This window comes from Hemibagrus wyckioides, linkage group LG22, assembly GCF_019097595.1.
Source record: "Hemibagrus wyckioides isolate EC202008001 linkage group LG22, SWU_Hwy_1.0, whole genome shotgun sequence".
Taxonomy (NCBI): domain Eukaryota; kingdom Metazoa; phylum Chordata; class Actinopteri; order Siluriformes; family Bagridae; genus Hemibagrus; species Hemibagrus wyckioides.
This window is the reverse complement of record NC_080731.1, coordinates 21,826,895-21,849,329: the sequence shown is the minus strand read 5'-3', so window position 1 is coordinate 21,849,329 and position 22,435 is coordinate 21,826,895. Positions and strand designations below refer to the sequence as shown.

General features: G+C 43.7%; 1 protein-coding gene across 2 annotated transcripts in view; it reads right to left on the bottom strand.

The window, feature by feature from the left end:
- LOC131343524 (putative leucine-rich repeat-containing protein DDB_G0290503) overlaps positions 1-16,821 on the bottom strand; it is a 64,040-nt gene extending 47,219 nt beyond the window's left edge. The window contains exons 1-8 of one of the 2 annotated variants that reach the window (XM_058375270.1): positions 16,687-16,813; positions 14,934-14,996; positions 9,902-10,204; positions 8,939-9,223; positions 4,748-5,032; positions 3,710-3,822; positions 2,776-2,979; positions 75-302 (exon numbers count right to left, since the gene is read on the bottom strand). In XM_058375270.1, the coding sequence (XP_058231253.1) occupies positions 75-302; positions 2,776-2,979; positions 3,710-3,822; positions 4,748-5,032; positions 8,939-9,223; positions 9,902-10,204; positions 14,934-14,996; positions 16,687-16,696 (1,491 nt within the window). In that variant the 5' untranslated portion in view covers positions 16,697-16,813. Of the gene's footprint in view, positions 1-74; positions 303-2,775; positions 2,980-3,709; positions 3,823-4,747; positions 5,033-8,938; positions 9,224-9,901; positions 10,205-14,933; positions 14,997-16,686 lie in introns of both variants that reach the window. The other variant, XM_058375267.1, reaches the window with a different exon arrangement.
- Between the last annotated feature and the right edge of the window lie 5,614 nt (positions 16,822-22,435).

The following is a 22,435-nucleotide window of genomic DNA, read 5'->3' as shown; positions in this document are numbered from 1 at the left end:
TCCTACTGTCTTACTGTGTGTGTGTGTGTGTGTGTGTGTGTGTGTGTGTGTGTGTAAACAAACAGGACACATACCTCTCTTCTCTTTGTCATTATAGGTTCTTCATTGCTGTGCTGTAGTCTGTACCAGTTCAGCTGTGACTGCTGTACCGTGCAGAACTTTGAGACCTTGCCTGAATATTCAGTGTCCTTGTACTTGTTCTTCAGCTGATTGAGCTCCTTCTCCACTTCTCCAGTGTTCTCCTTTTTCCCTTCTTCAGCCTGCTGTACAAGCTGTACCATATGTAGCAGTCGCCTGTTCAACTGTCAGCCATACACACAAACACACAGAGTCTTTAGTGACTTTAGTCAGTATCTATATCTCCTTCATTTCTCCTAACACTTTCACTCTGAGGTCTTCTGGTGAAGTGAGCTATGGAGTACTGTCTGTTACGGAGTGTCCTGCAGAAGTCCACTAGGTTTCAGCATTTCTGCACATTTCTGTCTACGGTAAAGTTTGTTTAGCGGTGTTGTATTTTTCTTTTCAGCTTGTGTAAAAGAAACTGAACACTAGAAGTAATGAAGGTGGTAATGATGAACAGACGTCACAGCAGCGTCCTGCTCCAGCAAGCTCCATCAGACTGAATCTAATGATTGGTGAATATCTGATCAGAGACATGTCAGTATGGTCAATTAACCCTTTAGCATCACACCTTAGTCACTGTGTCTATTGCACGGGTAACCAAAGACAAAGACTTTTTCACATTGAAGAGGTTAAATACTGATACTGTTTTTTTTTGTTTTTTTTTTTTTTTTACAGGAGACTCATCTGAAAAGTCCCCTTTAATTCCCATCATTTACCTGAAGAAGCACTGAATAAAAGGGCACTTTTATTGAACTCCACCCAGTATACAGAGAATCTCCGTTCTGCCATCTGCTACAGTGTTAAAGAAGGCTGGAGAGTGGTGGAGGTGAGTGAGTGTGGAACCTTCTCACCAAACCATGGTATTGAAGGCAAGCCTCCAACAGCAGGTGGTGACCCAGGCACTAGCTCAGAGTCTGCACCCCCCTCCCCCCCAAAGGGTTGCCAAAACTTCCTCAAAGTGAACCACACAACCACAATTTTGTGCACTGTAGCCAGGTGTGACAAATGGAGGCACAAAAAGGCTCCAACACTGCTCAAAAAATTAAAGGAACACTTTTTAATCAGAGTATAGCATCAAGTCTATTAAACTCCTGGGACACTGATCTGGTCAGTTAAGTAGAATAGGGGATTGTTAATCAGTTTCGACTGGAATTTGCCATTGAACACCAGAATTGGCAGGTCCAACACTTTTGCAGATGAGAGCAGGTTTACCCGGAGCACATGTGACAGACATGAAAGGGTCTGGAGAAGCCATGGAGAACGTTATGCTGCCTGTAACATCATTCAGCATGACCAGTTTGGTGGTGGTCAGTGATGGTCTGGGGAGGCATATCCATGGAGGGACGCACAGACCTCTACAGGCTAGACAATAGCACCGTGACTACCATTAGATATCGGGATGAAATCCTTGGACTCATTGTCAGACCCTACACTGGTGCAGTGGGTCCTGGGTTCCTCCGGGTGCACAGCAATGCCCAGCCTCATGTGGTAAGAGTATGCAGGCAGTTCCTGAAGAATGAAGGAACTGATACCATTGAATGGCCCCCATGCTTGCCTGACCCAAATCCGACAGAACACCTCTGGGACATGTTTTCTGGTCTATCCGATGCTGCCAGGTTGCACCTCAGACTGAGCTCAGTGAGGAAATACCCCAGGACACTATCCATCGTCTCATTAGGAGCATGCCCTGACATTGTCAGGCATACATACAAAAACATAGGGGCCATACCAACTACTGGGTACCATTTTGAGTTGCTGCAATGAAATTTATGCAAACTGCATAAATTGATCACCACACCACCTGCAAGTTTCTGGCACAGTGGCATATCCTGTACATGCTGGGTAAGTGCACAGACACCCAATTGTATCACATTATTTTGCTAAAAATTGGATTGGGCCAGCACCAGGGGTGTCTTAGTTTTCTGTCACTCCCAAAGATCCCCAAGACCATGCCCTGGTGAAAACAAGCTGAATTTGAGCTGCAAGTTGATTTCATTCTGACAGATTATGCTGAGCAGCTTCTATTGCATTCCTATAGTTTCTATCACAAACATGGTGATGAAGCTCATTGCCTCTAAGCACATCAGTTGAGCAGCCAGTCACTTGATTCCACGGATTCAGGACAGATGTTGTAAACTGATATTTGTTCCTGAAGGTATTAATGCCATCTTCAAATGTTTCTATGTACAGCTGAATCTCCGTCTGATTTCCATGATATGACTTATCTCGTTTTAAAAATCTGAAGGCCACCATAATTGATTCAGATGAAAGCTGCTCATGCAGCTGCTTAAGGATGTGAAATCAGCTAATAACACTTTGCTGTGTTAGGAAGGGCTCAGCCTCGCTCTGCCACAGGCGTGACCAGCAAAAACCTGACCCAGGCTGTGGTCAGAGTCACTCTCACCACCAGAGGGAGACAGAGAGCTGCACATCACCAAGCAGTAATCAGACACGATGAATCCCACCTGGACTGGGACCTGCTCAAAGTCCACTCTCTGTGTGGCCAAACTCTGTGTCCACTTAGCACTGTCACATGCACATACTCACACTCAGATGATAAAAAATTACTGCTGCTTTGGCTTTGTGTGTGTGTGTGTGTGTGTGTGTGCTTGTGTGTGTGTGTGTGAGTGAGAGAACAAACAGGAAACATACCTCTTTTCTCCTTAGACGTTCTCTACGCTGCTGCAACTGCTTCTTCTTTGCCGTGCAGAGCATTGAGATCTGTTCTGAATACTCAGTAGTGTTGTAATGCTGCTCCAGCTGATTGAACGACTGCTCCGCTTCTGTGATGTTCTCCTCTGTTCCTTCTTCAGCCTGCTGTGCAAGCTGTAATACCTGTTGCAGTCGTCTGTTCAACTTCCAACACACACACACACACACATCTTTAGTGAATTAGATGTTTTCTATGTAATAAATATTTTTCTAAACAAATTTGTGTTTAAAATAAACAAAATTAAGAAGCTTTTATTTCCACTTTGGTGGATGGTCACTTCCTTGTTTTTGTTCTTCGTAAGGTCTGTCTGTCTGTTTAGCTGGACGATTTGCTCCTGATAAAAAGTTTATGAAATCTAACGAGTCGTCTGTAGTTTGTTGTATTGAAGCTTGTCAGCACCTTAAAGAAAAAAGTGACTGAGGAAAGTGTGTGATGTCATTATTCCGGAGCGTCTCTAGGATTTTACTCCGAATCCGTCAGTAACGTCAGTAATGTTTTCCAGACTGTGTGTGTGAACGTGTCTGGAAACATCAGTGTGTGTTTTCCCTTCTATACAACAGACAGTAGAAATAAGTCCAGGTAAGATAGATCCTGTCTCAGGGGACATGTGGGTAAAGATTACATCATATCCTGTAGGAAAAGAAGGTTTTATGGATTTTTCTTCTTCAGTAAAAAGACACTCAGGAAGCTCTTGTTCTGTTCTGGTGTCTCCAAAAGAAACCAAACATCAGTATTAGATCTCTCTCTCACACACACACACACACACACACACACACACACACACACACATACACACATACACACATACACACATACACACACACACACACACACACACACACACACACACACACACACACGCACACACATTACCAAAATTCTCAGATGGTGTCTCCGCTTTAGGTATATTCCCACTCCAACACAGCAGCTGAGCAGAATAATCAGAATCAGCACTATCACCCACACAGGAACAGCATGCTGCTTATCTACAACACACACACACACACACACACACACACACAGACGGTGTTGATGAATGATGTGTGTTATTAAAGCTGTTGTGTTTTCTTCGTTTCAGAGCGAATCTTAAACTGAGTAACTGCGTCCCTGTGCACAAACTGAAGCTCCATAAACATTCAGAATGTACATTTATTAAACCCTCCACAGAATAACTGTGTATTTAATCCCATGTATTTGATGTGAGGGGTTTAGAATTGAAGAGTTCAGAGTTCTGCTGCTGTTGGTTGTTGTGTTGAGAAGTTCAGGCGTGTCTGTTGCTCTGATGTCACAGGGAGACACTGTTAATGTGATTGCTGCACAGTTCCAGTGGACTTTAATGTGGAAAGAATGGAAATAAAAACACTCAGCTTCCACTCTTCTCTCATACAGTCACTAGAACACCTTTCTTTTCTAACACACGTTTGATCTTCCAGCCATGTTCAGAGTCGTATTAATGAGTCTGTGTAGATGGAGTGAAGCCGCCAGAGCGAGCGCCGGACTCAAAGTCCCAGAATGCAAGGCGGCTAAAGGACGGTTACAGCAGAGACTCGGCTAGTTACAGAGCTATAAGATGGAGAGTAGCAGCAGTTAGTGGAATCCTGGATTTTTGGGTCATTTAGGAAACAGTGAACCGAAGTGAAAACGCATCAATTTGTACAGGAAAGATACTGATACTAAAAGAACTAAAATAAAATGTAATAAATCCTGGATGTCTTTGAAGATCAGGTGTTAATGATAAATACTGATGAGGTGGTATTTCATTCTGAGACGATTCTGTCCACTGGATTCATGCCCGTGTCTAATAGAATTCTTATTAGAAATCTAAATCAGTTCTGCTGTCAGTTATGGAGTGACATGTTTCCTATAATTCAGTGTTAAACTCTTTATGTTACAGACCACACTGAGACGTACCTTCCACAGAGACGGCGTATATCTGAATGTCTTCCTCATTCTTCGTGTCCCGGATGGTGTAACGTCCACTATCCCTCGGCTCCATGTGTCTCAGTGTGAGCTCAGGGTAAGTGAGTGATGTTCTGTCTCTGTATTTATCTTTACACTGCAGTGAGAGATTATTCACCCTGCAGATCACTTCATCAGCTGAACCACTGCTTTTATAAATCACCTCCACTGGTTCTGGTACAGACACATGCAGCTTCAGATCTTCACCAAACTTCATCTGAACCTGTGAGAACACAGCTGAGGAGAAAAAACATGGAGGAACTTCAGCTAGATTTAGACACAAACATAAAGCCTTACAGTCTTCTGTGTACGTGACTAGACGTGGTTTGTGACCAGAGATTGTTCGTTATTGAATTGTTAGAGTGTCCGAATGCACTGGAGATGAGATGGAGAGACCTAAGGCTAGTAATCAGCTTAGGCAAACACTGGTAAGGTTGTCTTGATCCTTTGAGATTTCTAGGAGAGTGTTTGGTTCTATTGTGCAACAGTACAAATAAATTGTGAAACTCTTACTTTTTCCCTATAATACCAGTGGGCCATTTTCTCCAATCTTCCTCTATAAGCTGGTGTAGTCAGCAGGGCTCATGCTTGATGTTCAGCTATGGGAATTCCTGGAGTACTGCAGGCACCTTGGAGGCTGTTAACTTCACCTCAACCGCATGAGCTGCCTCAACTCCAGAATTGGAACAATTTGATGTGAGGAAGGTGAGACCATGTGATTTTTTTTTTTTTAAATTTTAAGAAAATAATAATTCAGAAATTTGTCTCTGTGTGGAAAGGGCTGTAAAGACAGGATTTAGACCTGGATCAGTCGACAGGTTTGGAACCTGGATAGGCTCCTAGTGTGAAGCGAGGCCAAAAAGAGAAGAGAAAAACGGACGCCACTAATCTAGGATTAAGTATTTTAGGTGTCTTGTTTGTGAGCTTTAGGAAAAGAGCTGATGAGCTCAGTGTAGAGACTCTCTGGAGAGAAAAGCAGGTGAAGGGGAAAAAGAGTAAGGAAAATAAAACAGACTTTCCAACACAGAGACTGGCATCATTACTCTGAAATAGTCATGAACAACAGTAATTTTAAAAATAAACCCAGAAAATGTATTGAAAGTGTCATCACTACACCCAATGTGAAGTTCATGAGTTCTAATTATGACCCTGAGTCTGTCACAGTTGTTGTGGTGTGTGACTGAGTGTGAGATTTAGGTTCAGATAGATTGATAGTATTAAAAAGTAGATTAGTGCAAATAGAGAAAGAGGATGAAAATGAGAGGGAAAACAGAGTTATGTTAACTTGGATGGCTTTAATATGTGAAAATCAAGAGCAGAAATAAGGGTGAGAAAATTTTGATATAATTCAAAGCAGTCAGCTACACAACATACACAGAATGCAGCTCAAGGCTCACAAACTCTCCAGTCTCTTAAGTCTTTTTCTCTTAAGTCTTTACTCAGAGCTGAAGCTCTCAGAAGATGGCGGCGCACATAGTTGCTGCGGCTCAGTGCTCTACCAGTCAGTGCTTTATTTGGCTGTGTGTACGCATTTTATTTTATCTCGTGCACTTTGTGCTGTGAATACCATCTTCAGCCGGAGTGAGCTCCTAAGGATTGGAATTTGCTCCGGAGGCAGTGTTACAGCCAAGTTTATCCGCTTGCATTATATCCCGGTGGACATAGTGAGAACCCCCGGCTCACCATGGATTATCATCCCAGCAGTGAGGCGGCGCAGAGACAGGAAGCAGAAGCGGGGCTGCAGAGCCGGTACGCTGGCTAGGCTAAGGCAGCATTTCAAACCACCGCTTCCCAGCCTATTTCTCGCCAATGCCAGATCCCTCACAAATAAGATGGACGAACTAAGGCTACAGATTGCTACCAACAACGTGGTGAGAGACAGTTGTGTACTGTTAATCACGGAGTCTTGGCTTCAACCATCTATTCCGGACTCGGCTATTGGGCTAGCAGGCTACACTGCACAGCGTCAGGACAGGACAGCGGATTCCGGTAAGAGCAGAGGAGGGGGGCTCTGTGTGTACATTAATAAGAGCTGGTGTACAAACACAGTGACTGTAGACAGACACTGCTTCACGGACTTGGAGTATATTACTGTTAAATGCAGGCCCATCTATCTTCCCCCCACGTTTTGAGGTGGAGCCACCAGAGACAGCCATGCCACACCTCAAGGCCCTCAGCAGCTTAACCCTCACAGTCAAAGAGAGTGAGGTTAGGCATACGCTGAAGTCTGTGAACCCAAGGAAGGCTGCTGGACCAGATGACCTCCCTGGCCGGGTACTGAAAGACTGTGTGGATCAGCTGGCTGGAATCTTCACTAAGATCTTTAACCAGTCGCTGGCCCTGTCCACTGTCCCACCGTGTCTGAAATCCTCCACCATAGTCCCATTACCAAAGAAATCCCACATCTCGAGCCCGAGTGACTACTGGCCAGTTGCACTCGCACCAGTGGTAATGAAGTGCCTCGAAAAACTGGTCTGGAGTCACAGTACATCATTCCTGCCGCCAAGCTTTGACACTCACCAGTTTGCCTACAGAGGAAACAGATCCACAGAGGACGCCGTGGCCACAGCCCTCCATGCTGCGCTTTCCCACCTGGAGAAGCAGGGGAGCTACGTCCGGATGCTCTTTGTGGATTATAGCTTGGCGTTTAACACCATTCTTCCTGTCAAACTGGTGGACAAGCTTAAGGACTTGGGGCTTCCACACTCCAGCTGCATGTGGATTAATAGCTTTCTGTCTGATCACAGTCGGAGGGTCAGAGTGGGCCGACACACCTCTACAGCCCTCAGCCTCAGCACCGGCTCCCCACAGGGCTGTGTTCTGAGCCCCCTGCGCTACATTCTTTATACCTACGACTGCACCCCCGCTCACCAGAGCAACACCATTGTGAAGTTTGCAGACGACACTGAGGTGGTGGGACTCATATCAGGAGGGGATGAGTCAGCTTACAGGGACGAGGTGGAGCGGCTCTCATGGTGGTGTAAGGAGAACAACCTGCTCCTCAACACCACAAAGACCAAGGAGCTGATCATTGACTGCAGGAGGAAGAAAACGGACATTACTCCACTTTCCATCAGTAGGGACTGTGTAGAGAGGGTAGCTGACTTCCGGTTTCTGGGAGTTCAGATAGAGGAGGGCCTGACTTGGAGCACAAACACCTCTGAGCTGCTGAAAAATGCCCAGCAGAGACTCTACTTCCTTAGGGCGCTGAGGAAGAACAACATCACTCAGAGACTACTGGTGTCCTTCTACCGGTGCTCCATAGAGAGCATCCTAACCTACTGCATCGGCGTATGGTTCACCAGCTGCACAGTGGCTCAGAGGAAAGCGCTCCAGAGGGTCATAAACATGGCCCAGAAGATCGTCGGCTGCCCGCTCCCAACACTGGAAGATCTACACACTTCACACTGTATTAGGAAAGCCCAAAGCATCCTCAAAGACACATCACACCCTGGACATGATCTGTTTGAACTGTTACCATCAGGGAGGTGATACAGGACAATCAGAACCAGGACAAACAGACTGAAAAACAGTTTTTATCCAACAGCCATAACCACTCTCAATAATCAAAAAACACTGTTTTCATGAGATGTGAAACAAAAATAGACAGATGGTGAATGTGACTGTGTACAATTTTCCGTACCCATTTCATTTTTTATCTTATTTGTTTATTTTTTTTTATATAAATTAGTACTTTTTTAAATTGTTTGAATGTATGTATGACTGCTGCACTTTGACTGGCTGGCACTTTTAAATTACGTTGTACATGCAAATGGTACAATGACAATAAAACTTCTATTCTATTCTATTTTTTTTCAAATGAACCTGACCTGGATGGACCACCTCTTCAACAATGTCCAGAGACTGCTACACCACATCCACAATCACCACCGGTGTACGGTTATAACAGAGACTTGGCTAGTCAAAGAGCTACAAGATGGAGAGCAGCAGCAGTTATCCTGGAGTGCCCTTATACGGACAAGCTGGTGCGTATTCCTCCATCATGTGTCCTATCCGAGCCAATGAATTGGCGTGTGCACACAGAGCTTCAGACACACTTTCTCGACAAAGTGATCCCATAGTGTCAGTCATGACGCAGCTTAACTCATAACTCTTTATGTTACAGACCACACTGAGACGTACCTTCCACAGAGACGGCGTATATCTGAATGTCTTCCTCATTCTTTGTGTCCCGGATGGTGTAACTTCCACTATCCCTCGGCTCCATGTGTCTCAGTGTGAGCTCAGGGTAAGTGAGTGATGTTCTGTCTCTGTATTTATCTTTACACTGTAGTGAGCGTCCAGTCACCCTGCAGATCACTTCATCAGCTGAACCACTGCTTTTATAAATCACCTCCACTGGCTCTGGTACAGACACATGCAGCTTCAGATCTTCACCAGACTCCATCTGAACTGGTGAGAACACAGCTGAGGAGAAAAAACATGAGGAACTTCAGCTAGATTTAGATACAAACATAAAGCCTTACAGTCCCATTCAGAGTGCAGTGTTGATGTGGGGGACATTCCTGGTGGTCAGAGTCGGGTTCCTCAGCTCCTTAAGACCGTTTCAGATTCTGAATATCACTTAAATGGATTCATCTTTAATTTCTGTGATTAAACTTTAAGTACAAAAAGGTGAAAATAGTTTAGTGGACTTTAAAGGGACAATGATATTCATTTATTAATAATGATAATTATTTCAGCTTGTCCTTGAATGACATTCCACAGTGTGTGTGATTGTGTTTACAGACAAAACACACAGTTCAGTCGGACATTTTGTAGTTTCAAACGGTCAGATGGTGGCGCTGGACTCAACCCTGCAGAATCCCTCAATCCGAAATCAGGCTAGAAAAAAGTGCTGGAGTTCAAGGTGAAAATCGAGTGGAACTGAGACACGCCTCTGTTTTAGATAAACTCCGCCCACATGTGTGACTCTCACATAACTTCTGAATAAAGGTGAAGTCTGCAGTTACGTCTGAGGTCTGAATCCTGATGTCTGTCATTTCAGTATTAAACCCTCACTGTTTGATGAACTCCACTCTGATTATGATCCTAATAATTCAGAGTGAATGTTTTATCAGCAGGAGAAGAGATAAAGACACTTACTCTCTATGACGAGGCGAACATAAGAGAAGTCTGAGTCTTCACATTCACATGCGTACACGTTCCTCTGACTGTAATCAGCTGCAGTGATGGTGAGAGAGAGATCTCCTTTCAGGTACTGATCATGAGAGATGCTAAATCCCTTCTCTGACCAGCAGGATGTCTGATCACACCGAGCCTGGACAACATCTCGATAATCACGTAAGGACCATTGCAATAAACCAGAACACTGATGTTTACATGAGAGTGTCACTGGATGATGAAGCTTTGCTCGTGTAGGACAGACCTCAAGAGCTGATACAGGAGCTGAAAGAGAGAATAAAGTTAGAGTGAGGAGTGTGTAGTGTGTAGTTAGGGTGTGGAGTGCACAGTTAGAGTGTCTAGTGTATAGTGTTTAGTTGATTTATTACCTGACAGCTGCTTGTTGCAGTTGCTCATGCTAACTTTTTAACTATTATGTAAATAATAGCTTTCCAATCTTTTTAGCTTATGTAAGTCGTGCCCCTGTAAAACTATTAAGTCTGGAGGAGTTTTAATTATTTTCCTGGTTATTGGAGCACTAATTCTGGAAAACCTCTTGGGGACAACAATACCATAGGGCCATTGTTTACAGTTGGAACCAGCTAGCCAACTGGCAGCTGCTGACTCTTCCCAGCTAATTCAAGAGAGCGATGAAAACTGCAGACTAAACACCCTCATCGTAATTTCAGGTGATTTTAATCATGTCACCATGGAAAATACACTGACACATTACACATGGTATGTCAGATGCCCAATAAGAGAGGACAAGACATTAGACTTGCCGTATGTTAGTGTGAAGGATGCATACAGGTTTAAGGTGACTGACTGGAATGCACTTCATGAGTCTTATGGAAAGGACATTGATGGGCTTAGTGAGTACATAATAGACTACATTCATTTCTGTGTGGACTCCACACTGAACTTTCCATTGTTACTGAAACAACCAACTGTGGATAATGTGGGACACTGGGGACATTTTGAAAGCCAAGAAGAGGGCTTTAAGAGCTGGTAACAAGGATGTGTGAAAAAAAGATCCAGATAGACTTAAAGGTGGCAATACAGGAGGAAACTGTAGTGGAAACTCCAGCAAAATGACATGAAAACGGTCTGGATTGGCATGAGAACAATAAAAGGTTAATAATCAGGATGGCATCTCTCAACAGGAGAAGCAGAGATTTTGCAAATCATCCAGTCTAGCAATCCTATCACCTGCCCACAGGATCCAATCACAATATGCTCCAGACCATCTCACGAGACCTCCTGCTCTTTATCACTGTTGTTGATGGATGCATAGCATCTGGCCATGTACACACTACCTTCAAGAGAGCAAGGGTTATTCCCATCCTAAAGAAACCTGCTCTGCATCTCTCAGACATCAACAACTAGAGACCAGTATCACTTCTCCCCTTTCTTTCTAAAATTCTTGAACTCATTGTTTATAATCAACTGTCTGGCTATCTCTCGCAGAACAACCCCAACCAGTCTGGCATCAAAGCAGCTTATTCCAAACAGACTGCGCTTTTGGCTGTCAGAAACTACATACTGCTAGATCAGCCAAGCTTCATCTGTCCTCATCCTCCTAGACATTTCAGCAGCATTTGTGGAACGGCATGGGAATGGTTTGCTTCCTCCCTGGATGGTCGCTCATATCAGGTAACATGGAGAGGATCTGCTCCATGCAGACTCTCTACTGGTGTCCCACAAGACTCAGAACTTGGTTCTCTCCTTTTCTCCCTTTATATTCACTCTCTTGGTAAAGATAAATCCTCACATGTTCTCTTACCACAGCTATGCTGATGACACTCAACTTATATTTTTGATGGCTCATCAGCTGAAACTCAATCCTAGAGAAACTAAACCGCTGGTCATCCCAGCTTAGGATATTGTGATATCCCTGAACAACTCTCTGATCTCCCCTTCAGCAATGGCTCACAACTTTGGGGTAACCATGGACAATCACCTGTCCTTAGCCTCACATGCTGTCACACGCTGATGTCGGTTTCCTCTGTACAATACCAGAAGGATTCGGTCATGTGGTGCGATGTATCAGTGATGGTGATAGGAATGAGTACAGGACAGTTTTGAAGAATTTTGTCACATGGTGTGAGGACAGTTTTCTGCAGCTAAATGTGACAAAGACAATGGAGCTGGTTGTCGATCTGAGAAGGAGGAAGATACCTTTAACTCCTGTCTTGATTTGAGGTGTCAGTGGATGTGATGGAGCACTACAAATACCTGGGGGTGTATATAGCCAATAAACTGGACTGGACTAAGAACTTTAAAGTACTCTACAGGAACAAGCCAAAGTCACCTCTATTTTCTAAGTAGGGTGAGGTCCTTCAAGATCTGGTGGATAATGCTGAGATTTATGAGTCTGTGGTAGCCAGTGCTGTCCTGTATGATGTGGCATGCCAGGGAGCAGGTTGGGAGTGGCAGACACCAACAGACTCAACAGACTGATCTGCAAGGCAAAGGAGGATGCTGCCTAAAGTATGTTCTATCTGGAACAACTTATCCCACCCACTCCATAACATGCTGGTCAGTCTGAGGAATACTTTCAGTGAGAGACTCATACAACCACGGTGCACCACAGAGCGCCACAGGGAGATCATTTTTGCCTGAGTGTTAGACACTTGGTTCTGGATATAGTTATATATTTTCATGCCAAATTTACACAGATCATGCATGACATTATGACCACCTGCCTAATATTGTGTTGGTCCTCCTTTTGCTGCCAAAACAGCCCTGACCCATCAAGGCATGGACTCCACTAGATCCCTAAAGGTGTGCTGTGGTATCTGGCACCAAGATGTTATCAGCAGATCCTTCAAGTCCTGTAAGTTGCAGGGTGGTGCCACCATGGATCACACTTGTTTGTCCAGCACATCCTACAGATGCTCGATTGGATTGAGATCTGGGGAATTTGGAGGCCAAGTCAACACCTCAAACTGGTTGTTGTGCTCATCAAACCATTCCTGAACCATTTCTGCTTTAGGGCACAGTGCATTATTGTGCTGAAAAATGCCACAGCCATCAGGAAATAGCGTTTCCATGAAAGGGTGTACATGGTCTGCAACAATGCTTAGGAAGTTGGTACATGTCAAAGTAACATCCACATGGATAGCAGGAGCCAAGGTTTCACAGCAGAACATTTCCCAAAGCATGACACTGATTGTACTGATTGTACATTGTACTGTGAGCAACTGCAACTTAACAATTTCCCTGAGGGGATCAATAAAGTATTCTCATACTGATTATGATAGTGTGTAGTTAGAGTGTAATGAATACTGTGTAGTTAGGGTGTGGAGTGTATAGTGTAGAGTGTCTAGTGTGCTCTTAGTGTGTAGTGTGTTGTTAGTGTGTGTAGGGTATATTGCGTAGTGTGTGCATTGTGTAGTTAGAGAGTGTAGGGTATAAAGTATGTTTTAGTGTGTACTGTGCATTGAGAGTGTGTAGTGTACAGTGTGTGGTTAGGGTGTGTAGTGTGCAGTGTGTAGTTTATAGTGTGTAGTTAGGGTGTAGCGTATAATGCAGAGGTGTCGAACCTTGTCTGCATAGGGCCGGTGTGGGTGTAGGTTTTCATTCCAATTGAGCAGGAGCCACACCTGATTCCACCTGTTTAATCAATTGATCTTGACTTTCAGTAGACTCGGGTGTAGTTTCAGTTTGGTTGTAATAAACACCTGCACCCACCCCTAATATAATGTACAGTGTTTTACTTTTCATCAATGTTAGTGTAAAGTGTGTAGTGAGAGTGTCTAGTGTGTAGTGTATAGTGTGCAATGTGTAGTGAACAGTGTTTGTGTAGTATATAGTGTGTAGTGTATATTGTGCATTATATTTTGTGTAGTTGTGGTGTAATGTGTAGTGTATAGTGTGTAGTTAGTGTGTGTAGTGTATAGTGTGTATTTGTGTTGTGGGTGAATGTGAGGATGAGGAAGACCAGGACACAGTGATGAAGGCTGCAGAACTGCATGGCTGTGGAGACAATGTTGTGGGATAATAATTGCTGAATCCTTTTTATGTTGTAGAGAAGATACTAACATGAGCATGTCACATTAGCAATATGGAATGAAAAGGACAGTTGATTGTCCGTGATTACTGGGGGGTTGCAAGCAGTAGCCAAAGGGGAAATCAGAGAGTTGTGCAGGGATATTGCAAGATCCTGGGCTGGGGTTGAATCATCTCAGATTACCAGAAGTTTAGTTTAGCTGGGATTAAGTTTCAGCTGATGATCCACAATGATATGTCCACCAGACATACCGAGATTCAAGCTGAAGCCATGGTATCTGAGGGAGGGAACGATAATATAAGTGTGATCAGCATAGCAGTGGTACGAGAACCCATGTGGGGATGTAACTTTGCCAAAAGAGTGAGTATATAGAGAGAAAAAGAGAGAACCAAATACTGAGCCTTTTGGGACATCAGTGGAGAGTCTGCAAATGTTGATCCTCTCCATGTTACCTTATGTGAGCAGCCATCCAGGTAGGAAGCAAACCATTCTCATACTGTTCCACAAATTCCAAGACTCCTGAGGTTGGACAAGAGAGTCTTGTGGTTTACTGTGTCAAATGCTACAGAAGGTCAAGGAGGATGAGGACAGATGACAGCTTGGATTGCAAGACTGAATGATCTTATGTAGAATCTCTTCAGTGGCTACAATTAAGAAATGTGACAAATAAGGAGTAGGGGAATCCTGGCTGTGCAATGTAGGCAAGAAGACTTGTCAGACGGGATGTTTAAATCACAAAGGATTGTAGAGGGGTGCTGTCAGAAGGGAAAGAACTGAGGAATGTGTCCATTTCTTCCAGGAAATCTCCTAAGGGACGAGGAGGGCAGTAGATGAATTTTGATTAAAGCTGTAACTGAAACTGCATAGAATTTAAAAGAAGAAATGGTTAGATGAGACAACAGCAGACTTGTACAACCACCCCTGCCTGCGTATAGTGTTTATTGTGTAGTTGTGGTGTAGTGTGTAGTGTATATTGTGTATTTGTGTTGTAATGCCACTTACCAGTGGTGAATGTGAGGATGAGGAAGACCAGGACACAGTGATGAAGGCTGCAGAACTGCATGGCTGTGGAGACACAACACCACCATCAGCACTGCACAGGTGGAGAATAAAGCAGGAGACAGACATGGACTCATAGCAACACTTTATCATTAAAGCTGCAATTTACTGAATTCACTCACTTTTACACACATTCAGCAGTCAGTCAGCTTTGATCCTAATAAACACTTTTCTAACAAACATCACACACACACATGCTTTAAAAACTGAAAGAAAAGCTTCAGGGTTTAATCATCAGCTCCAGCTTCTGATAACTGTGCTGAAAATTCAGCAGCTGAGTTCCTCAAACTGCAGACAGAAATCATTTCTACATGACACTTTCTCCAGCTTCAGCTGTTTTAAAGAAAAGAAGCCGAGAGGAACGTCAGTAGAACATCTCCAGCATTTCTTCCACAGCATTAGACTGAATTACTCTGGAACTTTAACACTCAATAAAAACTCTGCTTTAATGAGGATTGGAGTAACAGAGAAAACACTTTACAAGACCCAAGGTTTTCCAGCATATAATTGCCCAAAGCACGACACTGCCTCTGCCGGCTTGCCTTTTTCCCCATAGTGCATTCTGGTGCCATGTGTTCCCCAGGTAAGAGACGCAGACGCCCCCGGCCATCCATGTGATGTAAACGAAAACATGATTCATCAGACCAGGCCCTTATTCCATTGCTCTGTGGTCTAGTTCTGATGCTAACATGCCCATTGTTGGCGCTTTCAGTGGTGCACTGGGGTCAGCATGGGCACCCTGTCTGGTCTGCAGTTATGCGGCCCCATACACAACAAACTGTGATGCACTGTGTATTCTGACCCCTTTCTATCAGATCCAGCATTAACTTCTTCAGCAGTTTGAGCAACAGTACCTCATCTGTTGGATCGGACCACACGGGCCAGCCTTCTCTCCCCACGTGCATCAATGAGCCTTGACCGCCCATGACCCCGTTGCCGGTTCACCACTGTTCCTTCCTTGGACCACTTTTGATAGATACTGACCACTGCAGACCGGGAACACCCCACAAGAGCTGCAGTTTTGGAGATGCTCTGATCCAGTGGTCTAGCCATCACAATTTGCCCCTTGTAAAATTCACTAAAATCCTTACGCTTGTGCATTTTTCCTGCTTCAAACATCAACTTTGAGGACAAAATGTTGACTTGCTGCCTAATATATCCCACCCACTAACAGGGGCCATGATGAGGAGATACTCAGTCTTATTCACTTCACCGGTCACTGGTCACAGTGTTATGGCTGATCGGTGTCTAAATACATAAATAAATCACAATATCATGAACACGTTGTGTTTAAAGCAACGTGGCTTTTAGATACTTAGCAGCAAGAAAAGCTGAATGGAAAAGAGAGATCCTACACAACAGGTCCACAACTTAATACTAGGACTGGGCAGCGATTAAAATTTTTAGTCGCGATTAATCACATTGTTAGACGCAAAATGTAACACTTTGCAGATCTATCTATCTTTCTGTTTCTGTAGCACCAGGTCCTGGAGAAACACTGTTTCATGTCACTGTGTACTGCGTCAGCTATATGTAGTTGAAATGACAATAACGCTCTATCTATCTATCTATCTATCTATCTATCTATCTGTCTGTCTGTCTGTCTGTCTGTCTGTCTGTCTGTCTGTCTGTCTGTCTGTCTATCTGCCGCCTGGAAGAAGTTTAAAATGAAAATCTCCATGTAAAAGTTCGGTACCTTTCTCCATGTTCGTTTATCCACCACTTCTTTCCCTGGTGTGTATTCTTCCCGTTTCCGGTTCCTGTGAGAGCCGCAACAGTCCTACGGTTATCCCAAATATCTCATTGGTTGAGACGCGTGATGACGTTCATCCCAAGCCAGTCGGGATCAACGCCCCCCCCTTAAAATAAGACTTTTAAAATAATAATAATAATAAAAACTGCGTTAATGCGCGATAAAATAGTTGTCGATGCTAATTAATTAATGAGTTAACGCGATAATAACGCGTTAACTTGCCCAGCCCTACTTTAGCCCTATATTTAAAAAATATCATTTTAAATAAATGTGTAACAAAACAAATACACAACAATTCACAGTATCTATTAAAACTAAACCTTTATTTATTTAAATAATTATTTACAATTTAAAAATGGACACAAAATTCTTTCTCTTTAAAACCACTATATCTGTCAATATAATTCAGTCAGTGAGCAGATTTCATCCATATAATCCATTATAAAATGGACAGTTCAAATAAGCTGTCCGGGTAGCTGGTAGATATTTTACTTGTATTATACTACTGAAAAATGTTCTCAAGTCAAGATGCCTTTTTTTTCGTTTCAAGCATATGTAGCTGACACAGTACACAGTGACATAATACACTGTTTCTTCCTGGTGCTACATACAACACAGAGATAAGAAAGGTGCTTTAGCTACATAAAGTGTATACTGTGCAACCGAGTGCAAACAGAGCAGACAAGAGACAGTGCAGACACACAACACAATACACTACAGGACAGATATACACTATACTGCCAAAAGTATTCGCTCACCTGCCTTGACTCGCATATGAACTTAAGTGACATCCCATTCCTAATCCATAGGGTTCAATATGACGTCAGTCCACCCTTTGCAGCTATAACAGCTTCAACTCTTCTGGGAAGGCTGTCCACAAGGTTTAGGAGTGTGTTCATGGGAATTTTTGACCATTCTTCCAGAAGCGCATTTGTGAGGTCACACTGATGTTGGATGAGAAGGCCTGGCTCTCAGTCTCCGCTCTAATTCATCCCAAAGGTGTTCTATCGGGTTGAGGTCAGGACTCTGTGCAGGCCAGTCAAGTTCATCCACACCAGACTCTGTCATCCATGTCTTTATGGACCTTGCTTTGGTCACTGGTGCACAGTCATGTTGGAAGAGGAAGGGGCCAGCTCCAAACTCTTCCCACAAAGTTGGGAGCATGGAATTGTCCAAAATGTCTTGGTATGCTGAAGCATTCAGAGTTCCTTTCACTGGAACTAAGGGGCCAAGCCCAGCTCCTGAAAAACAACCCCACACCATAATCCCCCCTCCACCAAACTTTACACTTGGCACAATGCAGTCAGACAAGTACCGTTCTCCTGGCAACCGCCAAACCCAGACTCGTCCATCAGATTGCCAGATGGAGAAGCGCGATTCGTCACTCCAGAGAACGCGTCTCCACTGCTCTAGAGTCCAGTGGCGGCGTGCTTTACACCACTGCATCCGGTGCTTTGCATTGCACTTGGTGATGTATGGCTTGGATGCAGCTGCTCGGCCATGGAAACCCATTCCATGAAGCTCTCTGCGCACTGTTCTTGAGCTAATCTGAAGGCCACATGAAGTTTGGAGGTCTGTAGCAATTGAGTCTGCAGAAAGTTGGCGACCTCTTCGCACTATGCGCCTCAGCATCCGCTGACCCCGCTCCGTCAGTTTACGTGTCCTACCACTTCGTGGCCGAGTTGCTGTCGTTCCCAAACACTTCCACGTTCTTATAATACAGCTGACAGTTGACTGTGGAATATTTAGGAGCGAGGAAATTTCACGACTGGATTTGTTGCACAGGTGGCATCCTATCACAGTTCCACGCTGGAATTCACTGAGCTCCTGAGAGCGACCCATTCTTTCACAAATGTTTGTAAAAACAGTCTGCATGCCTAGGTGCTTGATTTTATACACCTGTGGAACACCTGATTCTGATTATTTGGATGGGTGAGCGAATACTTTTCGCAATATAGTGTATGAAATTATATATATCAAACAGTACTGACCAGTGTACAGTCTGGATGGAGCAGTGCGTAAAAATTAGTAGTTAAAAAATAGTAGTACTTGTACTAATGCAGTGAAAGAAATTTGTAACTGTGATCTGAGTCTGTAAAATGTAGTCTTTTTACTCATTATACTAGATTTATTTGAATTTGTTCATTTATTTATTAGTTTATTCATTTGTTTGTTTGTTTTGTGTGTGTGTGTGTGTGTGTGCAAGGGTGTAACTTTGGTTCGATAAGTGGGGGAGGCACAAAATGGGGGAAATTTTTATGATCTGAATCCCATTCCTGCATTTACATACATTTATGTAATTTAGAGACTATGGTGATACAAAAACCAGGAAATAATGAAGTTGATTATAATGATAAATTCTGTCAAAAAGAACAGTAGACTACTAAACTGTGTATGTAAAAAAATGTCTTTCTTTATTGTTTAATAGCGGCCGATCACCAAGACCTGAGAGAGAAATTTTATTTATTAAGTCAAATTATTTTAAGTCAAAAATGTTGACCATTAATGTTTTGTGTAAAAAATAAAATAATAAAATGTAAATAATTTGAGACTGAATTTCCACTGTTAAACAAACTTTAATCTTAAACTGACTGCTGTAGCTGAAAATGTAAAATAAATGACTTGTACAGGACGTCTGTCAGAGACACGCCCACCAAACCTCAGGGGTTTAGAAACAACAGAAAGCTTTTATCAGCTGTGTGTGTGTTGAATCACTATTTTTGCAAAATTAATATGAAATATAATTTTATATTTTTTTATAACAATTATATGAAAATGATAATCATTTAAACAACCACTCTTAGTTAATGAACAAATTAAAATATTTACAATCCTAATTTTTTGTGCATCACAAATACCTAAAATAGATCATTTTTATTCCTCCAACACTGTATTATAGCAGGAATAACCTTCTGTACTCCTTACTGCTATAATCCAAAATGATGAGAAAATTAATAACACAATAGATACACTACTGATTTGGTTCACAGGATGCACACAATCTCACAAACATAAAAAATATAAAGAACATTGTCCTCCATCTATCCATTCAATCACATCTATCAATTCATGGATGCATCCCATGTGTCCTAACTGTCCACCTCATCTGTCCTCTGATATGTAAACCACTGAGTTAAGATCATATTGAGTCTAACATTAAACTAGCATCCAGAGTCTGCATGTCATACATTGCTGAGAAAAATGCGCGGTTTAAAGTCAACTCGTTTTCATGTTACACAGAATGTTCATGAAAATATGATTATCCTGACCTGAACTAATTTACTGAATCAACTGACTCACATCTCCTTTCTTTCTTTCCATCCATGATGACATTAAAGTCTTCTGGTGCTGCTTCTAGCGTTTCATCGCTGACTGTGATGCAACCGTGATACCTCATTACACCTTTCAGTCAGCTAGTTTTAGATGCTCTTAGATGTGGACACACGCATCGACACAGACAGACTCTCAGTGTCCTGCTTGGTCCAGCTCCTCTGTGGTGATGACGGCGTGCGGTTAAAAAATAATAAACAAATATAAAAAGTGGGGGGGGGCAAATGGGATTTTGAAAAGTGGAGGGGACATGTCCCTCTGTCCCCTGTGGAAATTACACCCCTGTGTGTGTGTGTGTGTGTGTGTGTGTGTGCATAAAAAAACCCTACTCAGCTGCATACTTTGTGCTGTGTGCGACCAACTGTGAACAATCAACTCTCAACTTCAGTATAATCGCTTTCGAATAATAGTGACCGAGTGGATAAAAGATTTATTACTGACTGTGTGTGTATTAACTTACCTGGAGGAGCTCTTTACTTTTCTTTGTTTTAAACGTTTCACTTTCATTTCTCAACAGCCAGTGACGTCTTTAGAGCACGTTTAAACAAATCTGTGACCTCACCACAGCAAAAGAACGCACTACAAAAAGATGGTCATAAAAAGAATACGTAACAAAACAAATACAGAACAATTCACAGTATAGATAACAATTCGCACAGTATAAAGGCTAAACTTTTTTTTGTAACCCTTCTCATTTTAAGAATGGGGAAAAGGTTTTAAGAGAAACAAAATTGTAATGAACCAGAAAAAAAATCATTTTATTGTAGAATTGTAGAAGATATTCCTCTTTAAAGTCACTATGTCTATAATGTAATTGTAACGCCTCGTCAGGCGTCGGAGTGTTAGAATCCATATGCAGATTTCGTCGAAGACAGCAGGCAAAAATTGTAGTCAAGGTAACGTAGGCCAAGGGTCAAAAACCAGAAAGCAAACACTAGGAATCCAAAGCCAAAAACACAAAATCCGAAATTCGTAGTCAAAGAGGGGTAAACGGGCAAGGTCATACACGAGGCAACTAGAAGTCACTGAATAAAGGCTTGGCAAGGACCACAGTGGGAAACAATGCTTCGCAACAAGGCAGAGATGGCGCGCTGCTTAAATACGCCTCTGTACCGGAAGTGGGCAGAGATAGTTAATATTCGGGCGATGGCTCCCTCTGGTGTTCAGGCCCAGACTGTCTTGTGACAGAACCCCCCCATCTAGGAACACCTCCAGGTGTTCGTCGTCGAGGGCGCCCCCTTGGGCGAGGAGCCAGTCTGTGGGGAAAGTTCAGGTGAAACTCTTCTATGAGTGCAGGGTCCAGGATGTCCTGCATATTGACCCAGCAGCGCTCCTCTGGGCTGTACCCCTCCCAGTCCACCAAATATTGGAGGTGGCTGCCCTGGCGACGCGAGTTGAGAATGGCGCGAACACGATAGGCGAGGGAGCCATCGATGTCCAGGGGAGGGGGTGGCTCATGGGCATCGGGACTCGCAGTCTGGGGTTCGTGATAGGGCTTGAGCAGAGACACATGAAACGTGGGCGAGATGCGATAAGAGGCAGGCAGTTCCAGGCGATACGAGACAGGATTAACCTGGCGAACAATCTTGAAGGGGCCGATGAATTTGGGGCTGAGTTTGCGGCAGGGTAGTTTGAGTTTCAGGTTGCGTGTGGATAGCCAAACCCTCTGACCCACCTGGTAGGCTGGGTGAGGCTGACGTCGGCGATTGGCCTGAATTACCTGTCTTCGTATATCGCCCTTTGAAGGCGGACATGGGCTCGCTCCCAAGTCTCTTGGCTACGCTTGGACCAGTCGTCCACCACGGGGACATCGGAGGGTTCTTCGGACCATGGGAACAACGGTGGCTGATAGCCTAATACACATTGGAACGGCGTCAGCCCCGTTGAGGAATGAGTTAAGGAGTTCTGGGCATATTCGGCCCACGGGAGGAACTCACTCCATCTATGTTGTTCCTTGCTGCAGTATACTCTCAGGAACCTCCCCAGCTCTTGATTCAGGCGTTCGGCTTGTCCGTTGGATTGGGGATGATACCCTGAGCTCAGACTGACTTTGATCCCCAACTGCTTACAGAACTCCTGCCAGACTCTGGAGGTAAACTGTGTGCCTCGGTCCGATACTATGTCCTCAGGGATGCCAAAATTTCGGAACACGTTATGAAAGATCGCCAAGGCGGTTTCCATAGACGTGGGTAGGCCTTTCATAGGGAGGAGTTTACAAGCCTTGGAGAACCGGTCTATGACGACCATGATCGTCGTGAAGCCCTGCGACTCGGGGAGGTCTGTGAGAAAGTCTATAGAGAGGTGAGACCAGGGATGGCATGGGACAGGTAGCGGTTCCAACAGGCCTTCAGGCAAATGGCGG